This window comes from Microcebus murinus, chromosome 4 (genome assembly GCF_040939455.1).
Source record: "Microcebus murinus isolate Inina chromosome 4, M.murinus_Inina_mat1.0, whole genome shotgun sequence".
NCBI classification, from domain to species: domain Eukaryota; kingdom Metazoa; phylum Chordata; class Mammalia; order Primates; family Cheirogaleidae; genus Microcebus; species Microcebus murinus.
In genome coordinates, this window is record NC_134107.1 from 47,458,610 (window position 1) to 47,476,611 (window position 18,002).

General features: G+C 38.0%; 1 protein-coding gene and 1 long non-coding RNA gene across 2 annotated transcripts in view; one reads left to right on the forward strand and one right to left on the reverse strand.

The window, feature by feature from the left end:
- The window catches only part of PDE3B (phosphodiesterase 3B), a 136,707-nt gene extending 123,547 nt beyond the window's left edge, over positions 1-13,160 (reverse strand). The window contains exon 1 of the mRNA XM_012780718.3: positions 11,835-13,160. Coding sequence (XP_012636172.1) covers positions 11,835-12,815 — 981 coding nt within the window. The 5' untranslated portion in view covers positions 12,816-13,160. The remainder of the gene's footprint in view (positions 1-11,834) is intronic.
- Positions 13,161-13,231: 71 nt separating this feature from the next.
- The window catches only part of LOC105879996 (uncharacterized), a 53,358-nt gene continuing 48,587 nt past the window's right edge, over positions 13,232-18,002 (forward strand). The window contains exon 1 of the long non-coding RNA XR_001157971.2: positions 13,232-13,442. This is a non-coding gene — a long non-coding RNA (uncharacterized LOC105879996). The remainder of the gene's footprint in view (positions 13,443-18,002) is intronic.

Consider the following 18,002-nt stretch of genomic DNA (forward strand, 5'->3'; position numbering starts at 1 on the left):
GGCATGGTGGTGCATAGCTGTAGTCTCAGCTACTAGGGAGGCTGAGGCGAGTTTGAGGTTGCAGTGAGCTATGATGACGCCACTGCATTCTAGCCTGGACAACAAAGTGAGACACTGTCTCAAAAAATAAAACAGTTAAAAACCTAATTTTAAAAAAGTTGGCATTTTTTCACTTCTTATCTCTTCAAATATTGCCTGCTCACCATTTTATTATCCCCTTTTGGAACTTCAGTTAAATCCATGTTCAACTTTATTCCTTATTCTCCAACTCTTCCAACCTCTTTCTTAGTTTCCATCTTTTCTTCCTTGCATATTATGGGCAATTTCTTTGGATCTATCTTTCAGTTAACAAAGTCAGTCTCTCAACTGCTACTGAATGAATGCAAAAGTTTTTAATTTGTGGTTATTATTTTCATCTTTAGAAGTTCCAATTTTTTAAATCTGTATGATTGTTCTTTTAATCTCCTGTTCCCCAACCATTTTTTCAGGCTTTTATTTTATATTAAACATTTGTTTTTATATTTTGTATATAATAATTCCAATATGTGAAGCTTCTGTGTGTTTTGCTGTGTACTTTTCCTGTAGGTTCTTATTCACAATGCCTTATTTCCTTGCATGTTTTGTGGATTTTTGGCCATGCACTGCTCAATTTCCTTGGGATTTTATCTTAGGAAATCATTTAAAGCATTAGAGAATCTGAATTTCTTTTACAGCTGCCTGGGAACATGATCAACCTGGAACCACTTTACATTTTTCACTTGAGGTTTCTCGGTCTACATATATGCAGCATTAATTCAGATCAAAAACTAAATAAGAACCCCAAAGATTGCACAAAAAACTAATAGAATAAACAAATTCAGCAAAGCTCCAGGATACAAAATCAACACATAAATCAGTTCCATTCTATACACTAGCAATGAACAATTCAAAAAGGAAATTAAGAAAAGAGTTCCATTTACAACAGCATCAAAAAGAATAAAATACTTAGGAATAAACTTAACCAAGGAGGCAAAAGACTTGTAATGTTGCTGAAAGAAATTAAGACGAAAATAAATGGGAAGACATCCCATGTTCATAGACTGGAAGACTTAATATTATGATTGTAACATAATCATACAAGCTATGGATTCAGTGCAATCCCTATCAAAAGCCCAATGATGATTACACTAAGTGAAATAAGCCACTCACAAACGATAAATACTGTACGATTCTACCTATATGAAGTATCTTAAGTAGTTGAATTCTTTGAAACAAAAAGCAGAATAGTAGTTACAGGCTGGGGGAAAGGAAAAGGAGAGCTGTTATTTAAGGGGTATAGTTTCAGTTCTGCAAGATGGAAAAGATCTGGAAATTTACTTCACAGTAATGTAAATATACTTAACACTACTGAAGTGTACACTTAAAAATGGTGAAGATGGTAAATTTTATGTTATGTACTTTTTACCACAACAAAAAATAACAATAATGAAAATAAATACTAATGACTTTTTTTTTGCAGTAGTAGAAAAATGCATCCTAAAATTCATATGGAATCTCAAGGGACACCCAAATAGCTAAAACAATCTTGAAAAAGAATAAAGTTTGAAGTCTCACACTTCTGATTTCAAAACTTACTACAAAGCTACCGTAATCAAAACAATGTTGTACTGACATAAAAACAGACATGTAGACCAATGAAATAGAACAGATGGCCCAGAAATAAACCCTCACATACACAGTCAAATAATTTTCAACAGGGAGCCAATACTATTGAATGGGGAAAGAACAGTCTTTTCAACAAATGGTCTTAGGAAAACTGGATATCCACATGCAAAAGAATAAAGTTGGACAATTACCTTACACTGTATGCAAAAATCAACTCAAAAATGGATCAAAGACCTAAACATTAGAACTAAAAGTTTTCTAAAACTCTTAGAAGAAAACATAGGGGAAAAGCTTCATAACATTGAATTTGGCAATGATTTCTTTAATATGACACCAAAACCATAGTCAACAAAAGAAAAAATAGATAAATTAAACTTCATCCAAATTAAAAACTTTTGTACATCAAAGGACATTAATCAACAGAGTAAAAGACAACCCACAACATGGCAGAAAATATTTGCAAATCATCTGATAAGAAATTAATATCCAAAATATATAAATAACTCCTCTAACAATAAAACTCAAACAGTAAAAAACCTAATTAAAAAGTGGGCAAAAGACCGGAATAGAGATTTCTCCAAAGAAGATATACAAATGGCCAACAAGCACATGAAAAAATGCCCAACATCATTAATCATTAGGGAAATGCAAATCAAAACCACAATGAAATATTACCTTCATACCCACTAGGATGGCTACTACCACAAAAAAAAAAAAAAATTAAAAAAATAACAACTGTTGATGAGGATGTAAAGAAATTGAACCTTTGTGCATTACTGGTAGGAATATAAAATAGTGCAGACACTTGTAGAAAACAGTATGGTGGATCCTCAAAACATTAAAAATAGAATTATCATATTATTCAAGTAATCCATTCCCAGGTATATACCCAAAAGATCTAAAAGCATAGACTCAAACACCCATGTTCATAGCAGCATATTATTCACAATGGTAAAAAGATAGCAACCCAGATGTCCCAGAAAACTATAACTTAAAAATTTCAATCAAAAGCAATTTTTCTCTAAATTGTTCAAAAGATTTAAGGCCAATCAAAATCCCAACAGAATTTTTTTGTGAAACTTCACAAGTTTATTCTAAAAGTTATACTGAAAACAAAGATCCAAAAATAACCAATACACTCCTGAAAAAGAACAAGATGAGGGGACTTACTGGATATTAAGTTTTCTTAGAAAGCTATTATAATTAAGATGGTGTGGTATTAATATACAGTACATAAACTAAATAATGAAATATAAAGCCCAGACACAGACTTGTCCATATACTGAAATGTAATATATGACAGAGGTAGCACTGCTGATGTAAAACAAATAAACTTCTCAATAAATTGTGTTGGCATAATTGGATATCCATATGGATAAAAAATGAGATTGAATCTCTACATTCACAACACCCATATAAATCAATTCTAGGTGAATGAAAACCATGTGAAAGGCAAAACTTTAAAAGGACAATAAACAAGTATGTTTTACAACTTCCATTAGGGAAGGGTTTTATAAACAAGTCACAAAGAGTTTTATCATTAGAGGAAAAGATTGGTAAATGTGACAACACTAAAATTTAGAACTTCTACTATTGAAAAATGCTATAAAAACTGTAACAAGATATTTGCAATCCAAACAAGCAATGAAGGATATGTGTCTGCACATACAAAGAACCCCTGAATTATCAAGAAAAAAACCACCCAATTTTAAAAATGGCAAAAGACATGAACAAGCAATCCCTGAATAAAAATACTCAACCTTATTAGTAATTAGAAAAATGCAAATTAGAATTGCAAAGAAATAGCATTTCATACCCACTAGACTAGCAAAAATAAAGTCAATAAATAGGAAACATTGGTTGGTAAGAATGTGAACCCAAGGGCATTCCTATTCACTGCCAGCAAAAATATAAATGGAATGTCCACTTTGAAAAACAATTCAACTTTAGGTAGAGTTTTAGTTTTCTATTGCTACTTGTATGGTTGAATTGTATCCCCTGAAAAAGATATGTTGAGTCCTAATCCTCAGTACTTCAGAATGTAACATTATTTGGAAATAGGAGCTTTCCATGGCTGATCAAGTTAAAATGAGGTCATTAGTGTAGACCCTAATCACATGTGACCTGGGCTTTTATTAAAATGAAAAATTTGGACACAAAGACAGACAAGCACAGAGGGAAGACTATGTGAATAGACACAGGGAGAATGCTATGATGAACGCAGAGGTCAGGATGACACATCTACAAGCCAAAGATCACCAGCAAGCCACCAAAAGCTAGGAGAAAGGCAGGGAAAAGATTTTTCCTCACAGCCTTCAAAGAGAACCAACCCTGGTGACACCCTGATCTTGGACATGTAGTCTCCAGAACTGTGAGACAATTAATTTCTGTTGCTTAAGCCACCCAGTCTGTGGTACTTTGTTACATCAGCCCTAGCAAACTAATACATTCCTGTAACAAATAACCACAAACTAAACAGCATAAAAAAAACACAAATTTATTAGCTTTTAGTTCTGTAGGTCAGAAGTCTGACACAAGTCTCACTAAGCTAAATCAAGGTGTTGGCTGGGCTTCCATTACCTTCTGAGAACTCTAGGGAAAAATTTGTTTCCTTGACGTTTTTAGCTTCTAAAGCTGCTTGCTTTCCTTTGCTCATGGTCCCCCTTGTTCCATCATCAAAGCTAGCAAAGGTGGGCTGAGTGAGTCCTTCTCACATTGTATTACTCCCACCCTGCTTCCACTGTCCAATCTCCTTCTCCCATCTCTTCTGCCTCTCTCTTCCACTTTTTAAGGACCACTGTGATTATACTGCACCCACTCAAATAATCCTGAATAATCTCATCTCAAAATCCTTAACTTAATCCCATCTCCAAGATCTGTTTTGCTATGTAAAGTAACATATTCACAAATTCCAGGGATGAGAATGTGGATATCTTTGGGGTGCCATTATCCTAACTACCATACATAGTAAAGTTGAATATGAGCAGACCTTATTTCCCAGTAATTATACTTCTACACACACACATGCACCAGGAGATATTAGGTTATTAATATGCAATGTCCAATTTCCTTAAGTACTAAGTTTGACAGTTGTTATCTCGGACATTTCACTTTGACCTTTCTCATTTTATTTTTATTGTGAGGGTACATCCTCAGTCTTTCAAATGCATGGTTTGGCTTGTGAGTATCTTTCAATTTTTTTAGAGCAATTTTTATGAAATCATGGGTAAAAAATCCGTGTTATTTTTGAATATGAGTTCTATCGTGGAACCAACACAGAGCAGATAACTTGAAATATCAACAAAGTGTTTGGGAAGGATGTGGCAAATGAGCACAATATGTCACAGTATGTCAATGGTTTGCAAAGTTCTGTTCTCGTGAGTTTAATCTTGAACATAAGCCACATGGGTGACCTGAGACCAAAGTGGATAATGATAAGCTGAAAGAAAGCTGCAGTGTAAGCAAATCCATCTCAACCTACGCGTGAATTAACAGGAAGGTTTGACATTACTATTCCAACAACATCAGACCATTTGAAACAAATCGGCAAGGTAAAGAAGCTGGATAAATGAGTTCCACATGAATTAAATGAGCATCAGAAGAGAAATGAGAGGCCGGGCGCTGTGGCTCACGCCTGTAATCCTAGCTCTTGGGAGGCCGAGGCGGGCGGATTGCTCGAGGTCAGGAGTTCAAAACCAGCCTGAGCAAGAGCGAGACCCCGTCTCTACTATAAATAGAAAGAAATTAATTGGCCAACTGATATATATATAAAAAAAATTAGCCGGGCATGGTGGCACATGCCTGTAGTCCCAGCTACGTGGGAGGCTGAGGCAGGAGGATTGCTTGAGCCCAGGAGTTTGAGGTTGCTGTGAGCTAGGCTGACGCCACGGCACTCACTCTAGCCTGGATAACAAAGCGAGACTCTGTCTCAAAAAAAAAAAAAAAAAAAAAAAAGAAGAGAAATGAGCATCAGAAATCGTCTCAAAGCTTGCCTTTCTTTGCTGTCACAACATAAAGGCAAACCATTTCTACACTTTATCGTGATGTGTGATGAAAAATGGATTCTTTTTTGACAATCACAAGCGTTCAGTACAATGGTTGGATAAAGATGAAGTGCTGCAACACAGACCAAAACCGAATATTCATCAGAAAAAGCTAATGGTGTCTGTTTAGTGATCCAGTGCTGGTATTATCCATTACGGCTTCGTGAAACCTGGTCAATTGATTACAGCAGATGATGTCTACTGCAACCAAATGGACAAATTGATGAAGATGCTTGTGATTAAGCAGCCAAGATTGGTTAACAGAGACAGGCCAATCCCCTTGCAAAACAACAATCAACCACAATATTTATAAGAATGTTCTTAGCAACATTGTATATAATAACAAAAAACTGAAAACCACCAAAGGGCTATGAACAGAAGAATGGACAAATAAATTTTATTATGTTCATATAATGAAATACTATACAGCATTAAAGAAATGAACTACAACTATCTGCATCAACATGGATAAATCTTAGAAAATGTCAAGCAAAAAAACGTTGCAGAAGAACATATGTAGTATGATTCTATTTATCTAAAGTCCAAAATCAGACAATACTAAATAATACATATTATTTAAGTATACATTCATAGGGGGTTATAATTATAAAGATAAGGAAGGGAACAAATGTCAAAAAAAAATCATGATAGAGGTGGTTACTTTTGGGGCAGAGAGAAGGGGATATAAGAAAGGTTGGGTGGGAGAGAGGGCTTCAAAGGAAATGAGCAGTGTACATGACTTTTTTTCTTTTATTGTTTTACTTTTTTAAAAACCATATAAACATAAATATATGGTCTTTCATGTATGCCATTTCTTATTAAAAATTTAAATTGTAAGTAAATTTACAATATGCTGAATACAAGTTGTATGAAATGTAAGGAAAGAAGTAGCCAATATACTGTTGCTGGTGGAGGAAGGTATAAATCTATACAGTTAAAATACCTCCTAGGTAAATCAATGACAGATGGAAGTTCTAGTTTGTAAAAGAAAAGAAAAAAAACAGTAGGAGATACATTCTTTTGCTCCCTGCTCTACGTAAATATGGATCAGCTTGTAAATAACAAGGTGAACACCGGACTTAGTGTTATAAACTATCAGGAACTACCCACAGACAGAACCTAGTTCTCCTTAAGTTTTGTTTGGCTAAGACGGTTGTTCAGTCTGTTTTGTTTAAATTGAATGTCTTCAGGGAAAGCAGGCAATAGTCAGTTCACTTCCATTCCTTCTCCTCTGCTTTTTACCCTTCCCTCTTTCCTCAACATACAACATAAATATGTTAAGGTTACGTAGCTGGCCCCTCAAGGCACTGAGTTTGAGAGCAGCATCCTTACAAGTCACTCCGAATGTTCTTCGAGGTCATTATTTTCAAGAATCCCTCCTAACTCTCTCTCTCTCTCCTCTTCCACTACTGTGTCCCCCAGCTCCTTTAACCAGAGACATTGCCTTTTATCACAAAAGTGAAGATACCTAACAAAATTAAGTTTGGCCTTGGAAAACTATAATGGCAGGTACATATGCTCTTTATGGAAAGTAAACATGGACTAGGAGTCAAAACTAGGTTCTAATTACTGTTTTCTCAGTATCTCATAGTATAACCCTGAGCCAGTATTTTTTTCCTCTCTCTGGGGTTCAATTTCTTTCCTTTCTACGTAATGAGCAGATTTCAATCAAATAAACTCTAAATCTCTCCTATATCTTCTATATGTATATAGATTTATACTGAAATAAGTTTATGCAAACATTTATACTGAAATAAGTTTTTCCAACAAGTATAAATTTTTCCTGCTTTGGATGGGGTATAGGAAGGCAGAAGAGTGTGCTACGGAAACAGGCTGACTGGTAAAGAGAATGAGAGAAGGGACTGCCACTAAGGAGGATAGAGTCTAAGGATACACTTTATAGTTTTACTTATGGTTACCTTCCACACCAAGTGGAAGTTTGTGTGTAACCTTAAGTTTGTATGAAAACACAAATTATGGAGATGTTACTATATCGTGCAATATAATTAAAACATTCTGTCACACATCAACATTGCCTCACATAGTTTGTCAACTTTTATTTTCAAATATGGCCCACTATAATGGAGTTTGGTTTCAGCTTATATATTAATTTGAGTATCAGTGTACTGTCTAAAGACTTCTTAATCTTATTTGTTTCTTAAAGGAGATTTTGGCAAGTAGGAATGTTAAAAAGCATAAGGAAAAAATCCACAAGCTCGATAATAAGAAGCAGCCCTAAAAGAGCTAAAACCAAGAATGGATTCAGAGGAGAGTTCCATAAGTTCTAGAATACTTTTTAAAAAAAAACAAAAAACAAAACAAAACACAAGGGTAAGAGCAGGTTATGAAGGACTTTGCAAGCAAGGGTCAAGGGTATGTATGAACTGTGGACAATGAAAAGGAATGAAAGATTTTTAAAATGGAAGGAGAGACTTCATCAAATTTGTGTTTTTGAAAGATAACTCTGATGGCAGAGTATACACAATATTTACAAAATAGAGTATAAGATTATTATGTAGGCAGATATTTTACCACAAAATGTTAACATGAAATTAGAATAACTAACACTCACTCATTGAAGCCATAAAATAAATTTCACAAATACTACAGAATTCTTCAAAAAACATACAGCAGCAGGGTATGCCTTGCAAATTCCTTAGGTGGGTAAATAATCACTTATACTTTAAAATCTCTTTTTTTTTAGTTCTCATACTACATATGTATACCTTTTTCAAATAAAATTAACACTTTAAATAATATTTATGGGCATTAAGTCCACAGAATTTTTCAATATTTACCTAGCCATTTAGAAAGCACTTAGCATTTTAGGTATAGAAAAATATCTCACACACTAACTTAAGCCTTTCAAAACCCAGCATTTACCAAATCACACACAAAGTGAGCCTATTGAAAAGCTGAAAACTACCTTGTAGAAAATACAATTAAAATGGTATCGAAATGTAGTTTGTTCAATTCTAGTCAAAGCTTCTATGAATACAACTGATTTTTTGTAACTTTCTATTGTTAGTTTCAGCTGACTCCTAACAAAACTTAGTGCTTCTTTCCATTAACCCACCAAAGCAGCACACAGTCAGCAGTAACTAGATTCAAACTTTAAATGTCTAAGTGTTTTGCTAAAAAACAACAACAAAAACCCTTAGGAAGAACTGACCTATATACAGCATAATAAAATATTATAAATCTGATCTAATTTTATGAACATGTACCATTATTTTTCAGCCTAACATAATGTCCCAAAACTTAAAAATTACTTAAAATCTATTCCTACACAATTAAAAACATTTATATTGATATGAGTTTTCAAGTGGTTGTCAATATGTTAATAACAATGTTTAAATTCTTAAGGAAATGAAAAAGTGTGATAATTTCATTACCATCAAAAAAAGAACCCACATATACTTTTTAAAAGAAATTTCTATCCAAAAAACAGAATATTTTGTTCATCTTTTCCAATTATTACACCTTGGAAAATACAAGTTAGCAATATCAAAATTCAACATTTAAATAAAACTTCAAAAATTACTAACTTGTGACATTTATACTTTTGTTTATACTTTCCCAAAAGTGTCAACTAACTAAAAGAAATTAATTTTAGTTGGAAGGTATTATATAACTCATCTACTGGGATCCTCTGATATGACAGGATATTGAGACTCAGAAAGGTTCACTGCTTTTTCCAAGATTAAACAGCTGAGCCAAGACTTGAGCTTCAATTCTTTGCCTTTGAACCTAGGATATTCTCCCCTATGTCAAATTCTACCTAAAATTTTTTCATCTTCCTTCATTTTCTGAAACAATAAAGCGTTTTGACAATTGCTACATATAGCTCTTTGAAAATTAAAGAATCTCTTGATCTTTTACTTCCATAAAAGTACTGGTTTCCTCTTAACATCTTTAACAGTATATACATGCAAACAAAAACCACACATCCACTGTTAAACTTCAGGAATAAGCATAAATAAAAATTCTTGTTATTACAATCTCTGCTAAATTAAAAATATCCTTTTCTGGTAATGTCAAAATAGAATTACCTTGTGACACTTAACATTAAGTAACCACGGATAAACACCTTAACAATTAACATATGTTTTAAGTCCCCCAAAATATTTCTATTCAAGGTAGAATGTAAATAAGAGTTCTCTGCACTAAGAAAATATGCCCTTTTTAGAAGCACAAATGCTATTTTCCTCTAATACAAATAATAAATGAAGCTACCTGATATAAGATTATTATATAGGCAGATATTTTACCACAAAATATTAACATGAAATTAGAATAATTAACACCCACTCACTGAAGCGATAAAATAAATTTCACAAATACTACTGTATTCTGTAGGTTGAAAAAGGCTGAAAAAGGCTGCAGTGATGAAAGAGCACCACACTAGAATTAAGAGGACTAGAAATTTTCCACACCAGTCCAAACATAATTGACCATACCAACGGAATTACAGTTAAAATATGTTAAACTGTTAAATTCAGGAAAATTGTCCACAAATGTGATGGAATTGTGCTAAAACACTTTTCTAGTGTTAAAAAATGCAATCTCTTCACACATAGTCAAAAGTCAAATGTTATTCCATTCTATGAAAATAGTTTATACTACTTTGCTCTACGATGAATCCTCTCAAAACAGTTTTTCTTCTGATACACATTTTGCTAAGCACTCTCTATTAACACTGATAGTAAACTGAGAAAACAAAAGGCATAACAAAATTTTTTCAAGCGTTTGGCCAAATACTATAGAGTACAAAAGTGGCCTCTGAAGCCATTTCAAGAAGCAAAATGTTGTTTCATTGAACACTACAAATTAGTGTTAAATACGTCATAAAATCAATGTAGTATCTTGAAGACTACTTTGAAGACAACACAAGGGACAAAAACTGAAGAGAGAAAAGAATAGAGAAGAATGCATCAAATGTAATAAGGACAAGAAACAAAATTTTGTCTCCAGTCTACCAGCTCCCAGTGTAAAACACATCGATAACCAAAAATATCTGAAAACCTATGGTATACACTTCTACTCTCATACTTAAAGAAAACCTCTACACTTACCCTTTTAGTTGTGTAGAACACAGCATTGAGAACTGAAAAATGTAATCAAATCCCAACACTGCCATTTACTAGACATGTGTGAAGTTGGGTTATCTCTATAAGCCTTGATTTACTCATCTCTAAATAAAGGTTAATGTCACCAACCAAACAGGGTTCTTGTGAGGATCTCAAACAATGTGTGTAAAGCATTTTGCACTTAGTAAACGCTCAATAAATAGTAGCTATACTTATTGAGTTGCTTGGTGATGTGTCAGGTAGGTTTTCCAACACTTCATAAAGATGCAAGTTCATAAAGATGCAAGTTCATAAGAGGCCACTCTTATGTACTCTGATAATTTCAATTCCTTTAAAAAACAAACATATGTAAATGTATGAGGGGAAAATGGAAATGCTTTTGGCATCTTTCCAGGCATTACTGAGTTTAAAGGTTAAATTGCCAAAACATTCTACTAATTATGCAACAAATACACACAGCCATGAGTCTGTAAAAGATTGTATTAGTCTATACTGCCGTCTTTTCATCTAAATTAATAAGTCTCATTTCCAAAGCTCATCACTGTTCTTTTAATTTTAAGATCTCACCATCCTCCTCTCGATTATCATCAATAGAAACAAAACCCCACTGATTAAAATTCTTGTACGTATTCCCTCGCTGTAAAGGCTGTATGTTAACTTTGGGCAGACACCATTATAACAGCAAACAGAAAAATGACACCAAAAAGACATATGCCAAAAGTGGTAGTCAATCTATTAAACAACAAACGATTCCCTTCATCCTTTTGAGAACTCGTCGAATGCACAGTCTTTAAAAAGTGCCATATGATTAGCGGGCTACTTCATTTCTACTCAAAGATAAGAGGTACTTGCTTCTACATTTTTAAAAGGCATCCTGTGTTTTGGAACCCTTTCCAGAATAAAATTTTATTTCCTTCCATGCCCCCCCTCCCCGCGCATTGCCCCCCCCCCCAATTCTGGAAGTTAACATGTTTTCAAACAGGCTACTTCAACTCCGGAACTGATACGATAAACCTGCCCCGCTTCCTTACCAGACCTCGCTTTCTGGTTAACATACCTGTTCTCTCGAAATACAAGGCAACGAAGGTCTCCTGAACATTTTGCAACTGCCACCATAGTAACTGGCTGCAGTTTCGCCCAGCGACACGCAGCTGGACCTCCTCCGGGGTCTGATCACAGGCACTTTTTCTTCGGTGGTACTGGACAACCGAGGATGATGAGGCGCTTCCCTGATTTGAAAGAAGTGATCCAACCCCAGGGCCAGCAGGCATCCAGCGCCCCCCACCAGGCAGGAGAGCAGCGGCCTGAGGGCTGAAGGCAGCAATCCGAGGCTGGTGAAGGAGACCCACCAGACGAAGCTGGCGAAGAGCAGCACCAGGATGCTGTGCTGGAGCCTCACCCGGTGCGCGAGCGTCAGCACACACACACAGCTCAGCACCACGAGCAACCTGCCCGCCACCGCCGGGGGCGTGTGCGGGGCCGGATCGGGGATCCCTGCGTCCCCGTCCCCCCAAAGCCAAGACCACCACTGCCACACCAAGAAGTCCCCCAAGTAACAGCAGGCGGGCAGCGCCAGCAGCCACCAGGAGCCGCCGCTCCGGCTCGGGCCGGGTCCCCGCTTGGTCCGGGTCAGGAAGCAGGTGAGGAAGAAGAAGGCACAGGAGATGCTGAAGAGGGGACTGAGGCTGTGCGAGCACACGCTCAGCAGCGTCCGCAGCCGGGCGGCCCCGGCAGCCCAGTTCTCCGGCCCCGCGCCGAGCAGCAGGGCGAGGACAAAGGCGGCCAGGGCGCCCAGCGAGAGGCGCGCCCGGCAGAAGGGGGAGCCGCGCCGCGGCTGCTGAGGGGAGGCCGGCAGCGGCCGCAGCTCCACGTTGCAGAAGCGGCAGAGGTGGAAAAAGAAGCCGCGCGGAGGGTCCTGCCGCAAGGGGCTCACACAGCTCTTCACGTAACCGTTCCTCAGACTCTCGGGGGGCGAGCCGACCCCGTCCGGCTGCTGCGGGTACCGCATGGCTTTGGCGTCTCGCTCGTCCCTCCTCATGGCCGGGCCGGGGTGGCCGCGGGGCTCAGCGCCCCCGCTCGTAGCTCAGCGGCCGCTGGCGCTCCCGGACCCCCGCCCCGCGCTCGGGGCGCCCCCCGGCTGGCAGCGCGTCAGAGCTGCGCCCGCCGCCACAGCCCGGGGTCCCCGCCGCGCGGGCTGAGGAGCGGCGGAGAACGCGACATGCTGGCTGAGGAGAGGGGCGAAAGGGGCGTCTCTCCCGGATGGCTTCGGCTGCCTCCTCCTTTTCCCTCAGGCACCTCTCGGAACTGTAGTCTCGGTGTCGCCTCCCAGCTCCCTGGCTGCTACAGTTACCTCACGGCCCCAGCCTGGTCCGTTGGGCGCGCGAGCGGCGGGCGGGCGCTCCTCCCCCGCGGCTGCCCCGGCCGGGCGCGCGCCCCGCCCGCCAGCGCGCGCGCCCGCGCCCCGTCCCCGGGCCTCCAGGGCCCCGGCCGCCCGACTGGGACGCGAGCCTGGGACCCCGCTGACTGAGAGTGCCCCGGCCGAGGAGCGCGCTGCCGCGGCGGTCAGGAGACCAGCCGGGCCTGGGAGAGACAGGCGGGGTCATCTTCGGGTGGAAGGGGAAAGCCCGTTATCTTGGGCCCCCAGGCGTGCACATTCCCTTTGAGGGTAAGTCACACACCCAGCCAGGCTACGACAGGTCACTGCCCGGGTCTTGGGGGAAAAGGGCGTTTGTGGTCCCTAGCGGAGTGCACAGTATGGTAGGGGTGCCAAGCTTAGGGGAGGAGGAGGGGGGAACCGCCTCAAAGCTCGGCCCCGTTCGGGGTGGGTCCTTGGACTGTGTGAGCAAAGCTGTGACCTGGTGAGGACCAGCCACCACTAAGGCCATGGCGCAAAACCCTAATCATTGTGGCCTAAGTCTAGCCTCAAAAGCGACTTGAATTCTTGGGCCACTCAGCAGGCCCAGGGTCTTAAAGCAGCTCTTAGGGAGAAGCACGTGGAATGCACCCTGGGAGCATCTCTGTCTTGCTCAAGAACCACCTTTACAAGGGAGAAACCAATGCCCCATCTCCACTTTGCACCCTTGCCGTATATGCCCACTGGTGCACATCTTGTATTCCACCCCGCATTCTTTCCAGACTGAAAGCTTTTTCACTGTAACAGCATGTTGTGGAGTGGCAGTAGGAGTCTTCTCCAAGACCACTCTCCAGTTTGAATCTGTTGGCCTTGAAAGAAGCCAAATAAGATGCTATCTGTGAAGTACTGGTGAAACTATCAACATTAGGAAACACTGACTCAAAAGGGAGAAGAAAAGAACTTTGCAGTACGGAAGGGACTGCTTTGGAATCTAACCAATCATAACTACCTTAGAAAGTTAACTGTTTCCCTCCACCAAAACTCTCCCTTCAACCTCATAACAGGCCTGCATTTCTCAAAGAGCTAATTGCACATTTTTCCAGGGAGATGAGAAACCTTACTGTGTGATAAATCCCACAAACAGGCCCATTTTTCACCAATTAATTTATGCCCGCAGCCATGACCTAAAACAGACAATTTTCCTATATGACCATAGTTCACATGCGTGGCAGAAATTGCTGAGAAATTAGCATAAGAATTTGACTAAGGTGAAAAAGTCCAGAATTCCCTTTTCTGTATAGTGGATAAAGGAATAAATGTTTAATAGAGTTTTCTAAGTGATTACCCAAATGCTTTCCTAAAAGATAAAAATCTATCAGATCTTTTTTCCAGCATGACAATTGAAAGCAAAAAAAAAAAAAATGCTCATTTCAGCAAAACTCAGCAAATACACTTTTTAAATGATGTGCATAGAACTCATCACCACCGGTTAAAGGTTAAAACAGGAAACTTAATGGATACATTTTGAGCTAGTATAGAAGGGCATGACAAAACTAGCACAAGCATATTACTGAAATTATGTATTACTGAAATGTCCATTATAAATTCCAAAGGAAATAATAAATTGATTTTAAAATTAGAACAAATTCAGATTAAAGTTTTTTGTAAGTTTTTTTTTCTTAATCTGAAGTTGTCATGTGAGGTAGGATAGGCATCTTAAGGGAAAGCGGTAAACTAGAGATCCTGTTTCATGAGTTTTAGTCCAGCCCTAGGCACTTATACCCTGGCATTATTAAGCAAGTCACATAACTTTTACAGGCATCATCCTTCTCCAATGTAAAAATGAAGCAATTTAATTTATATAACCTTTGAAATCCCTTCTGGTTTTAAAAAGCTCTGATTTCTGAGATCAGACAAGATCAGGCATGTTCAGGGTAGTATGGCCATATTCTGTATGCCAAAAATTCATAGGGATCCGTAGGATTTATCCTTCAGATTGCCAAGACCAATCTTTTGTATTCTTTATACCACCAAACTAAACCAAACTCTCGGTGTTGACAAGTAAAAATAAAGGGATTTTTATCAAAGGACTGTGTTCTGAAAAATACAATTAAAAGCCCTCTTCATGAAATTGTTTTACTTCCCAATTCTTTGGCCTTCTTTCAGCTGTTATTCAGGTTTTTGTGAAGCTAAAAGCCCGACTCCTCCAATAACCTGTAGTTGGAGTGCATCCCTCCTAAATGCCAACCCAGCACCTGAGAGGATTCTAAAATAAAATGTAAGAATGTGACCAAAGACTATCAGAAGTTTACTTAACTAAAAATATGCACACACAAAAAATAAGCTATCTATGTTTATAGCTACTCCCTTTTCTGTTCGGTCTCTGTCAAAGATTATCATTAGGGGGAGGGGGGGAAATGGGCATTTATTGAAACCTTAAAATCTGTACCCCCATAATATGCCAAAATAAAAAAAAAATATTATCATTAGGCCACATTTCTATGAAATTATTTAATTATTAATTATTTAATTATGTAATTATTCTCCTACCAAACTTCAACCAATAAATGACTTAGCTCTTGTCTTTAGGTTCAAGAATTTATGATCATTATCTGTGGTGAAAAAGAAGTTACTGTATACCTTTGACTTTTCTCAGAACTCTACCCCAGCCTCATTTTACCTGACTTTGTCTTCCCTCACATCCTGACCATGACCTCTCCACTTTCTAGTGGATCTCTCTATACTCTTCTGGTTTGACAACCAATCACATGGGTTCCTAGTGCTTACTACCCAGCTCCCAAGTCATTCTGGAGCAATGCAACCCCCTTTGTATTCCTCTTTAATTTCTCAAATTGGAATAGTGTCTGACAAGTTTTAAATATCAAAGAAACTTTCAGGAATAGGTAGTAAATTAACCAGTATCACTGAGACTTCAAATTTATAAACTAGAGTCATCCCATAAGATACATGAAAAGATTTTGAAAGAATGAAAGAATTAAAATTTATAAGCTTATAGTTAAAAATAAAAACAGACTAGCTTTTCTTTTGTATAGAATCATTCTGTTTTCAGTGTGCACTGGCAACATTGTTGCCCAAGTATGTTAATACCTATTTTCCTCCCTGCTAATATACATCTCAGAATTTGAGCCTCATCTTGACTCACTTTTAGTTCATCTCAACAAGTATTTTTAATTTTTATTTATTGCAACTTTATCTGCAAGGCAGAACATATTCACATAGACTATTAAATATCATAAGAGAATGAATATATGATTTTAAAAAACTGTTGGGAACAGTGTGTCAGGACTATTTAAGAAGAAGAGAATCGTTTTCTTCTAGAGTCTCCCCACTTTGTGGTTGTCTCTGCTTGTTCTCATGATTTGTTCTCCTCTACCAGTTCTGGTTCTCTCCCTTACTGTCTTCTTTCTTTCTCTCTCCAGTGTCTGTATAGATGACCATCTTCTAATCTCTCTCCTTTCTCCCCTCTCCCTGCCCTCCCTTTCTTCTCTATAGCTAATTCCCTCCCTTGTTTTACTTCTTCAGTTCTCCTATGTACTGTCTCCCTCCACCAACATTACTCTCTCTCCCTTAATGAATGCATTCATTCATTCAGCATTTATTATGTTCCTGGCATTGTGCTGGACACTGGGCTAGATGACAAAGATACAGTAATGAAGAGTGGTTCTTTAGTCTAATGGAAACTATACTAGTTAAAAAGACTGTTAGAGCCCAGTATAACAGGAGCTATGATATAGAGGCAAGTAGCCTCAGTGTACTCTGGGAGCTCAGGAGGAGCACAGCAGGTCAGGAGTAATGCTCTGGGGAAGTCAGAGAAAGTGATTTCTGGGCTCAGTTCTGAAAGGTGAATAGAAGTTAACTAAATAAAGTTGAGAGAAAAGAAAATCTGGGCAAAGCAAGCAAGTACAAAAATCTGGAGGAATGTGACCATAGTGCATTTAGATAACTCGAACATCCTATGGCTACAGTGTAAGGTATGCAGGCAAAGAACCAATGCATAAGGTATGAAGGGGCTAAAAAGATGATGTGGTCCTAATATGGAGCTGGAGTTTATTACTATTTTTTATATAAAGCTTTATGTTCTGTTATCACATTTGCTCGTTTACATGGCTACGTCTACAACATACTCTTCAAACGCAAGAATTCTGTCTTATACTTAGCTCAATCTCTATGCCTACCTAGCACAATGCTCAACTTTTATGCCTATCAAGTTCTCAGCTTTTTCAAGTGTGTTTATATTTCTCAAAGCAATTTTAATAAATCAGATTTTAGTTGTGTGTCCTTTGATTTTTTAGTTAATGAATTTTAATAGAAAACTCTTAAAATATGATTTAAAAGAAAAATGATTCTATATTTTTATTGAAAAATATTTTTTAACATTCATTTGCAACAAATCAGTAAAAGAACCCTTTATCTTAAATTAAAAATAATACTATACATGTGTTTATGTTTCATTTAATTTTCAATGTAAAATAAATGGTTAAAAGATGTATGAGTGATTTTTTATTCAAGTGATGATACCTGGATTTTGTTTGCTATGAAAGCATATATTCTAATACTTTAAGAATTTTCCTTTTTCTGTTTCTAGTTTTCAGAGCAACAGTTATATCTATGACATAAACTCACCATTATAATTTTTAAATATAACAACTGGTAAAAGTATTAAATCTATAACTATTAACCTGAAATTTCCTAGATTTTTTGTTTAAACCTAAAACCCGAACCTTGAACAATAAACAGCAATGTAGACTCTTTCCAAGTTTTCCTGTTCCCTCCTTAGACAAGCAGTAGTTTCTTTAGCTCTGGCTATCCCAGCAGATCTGAAGGATCACAGCCACGACGGTGGCAGCCTAC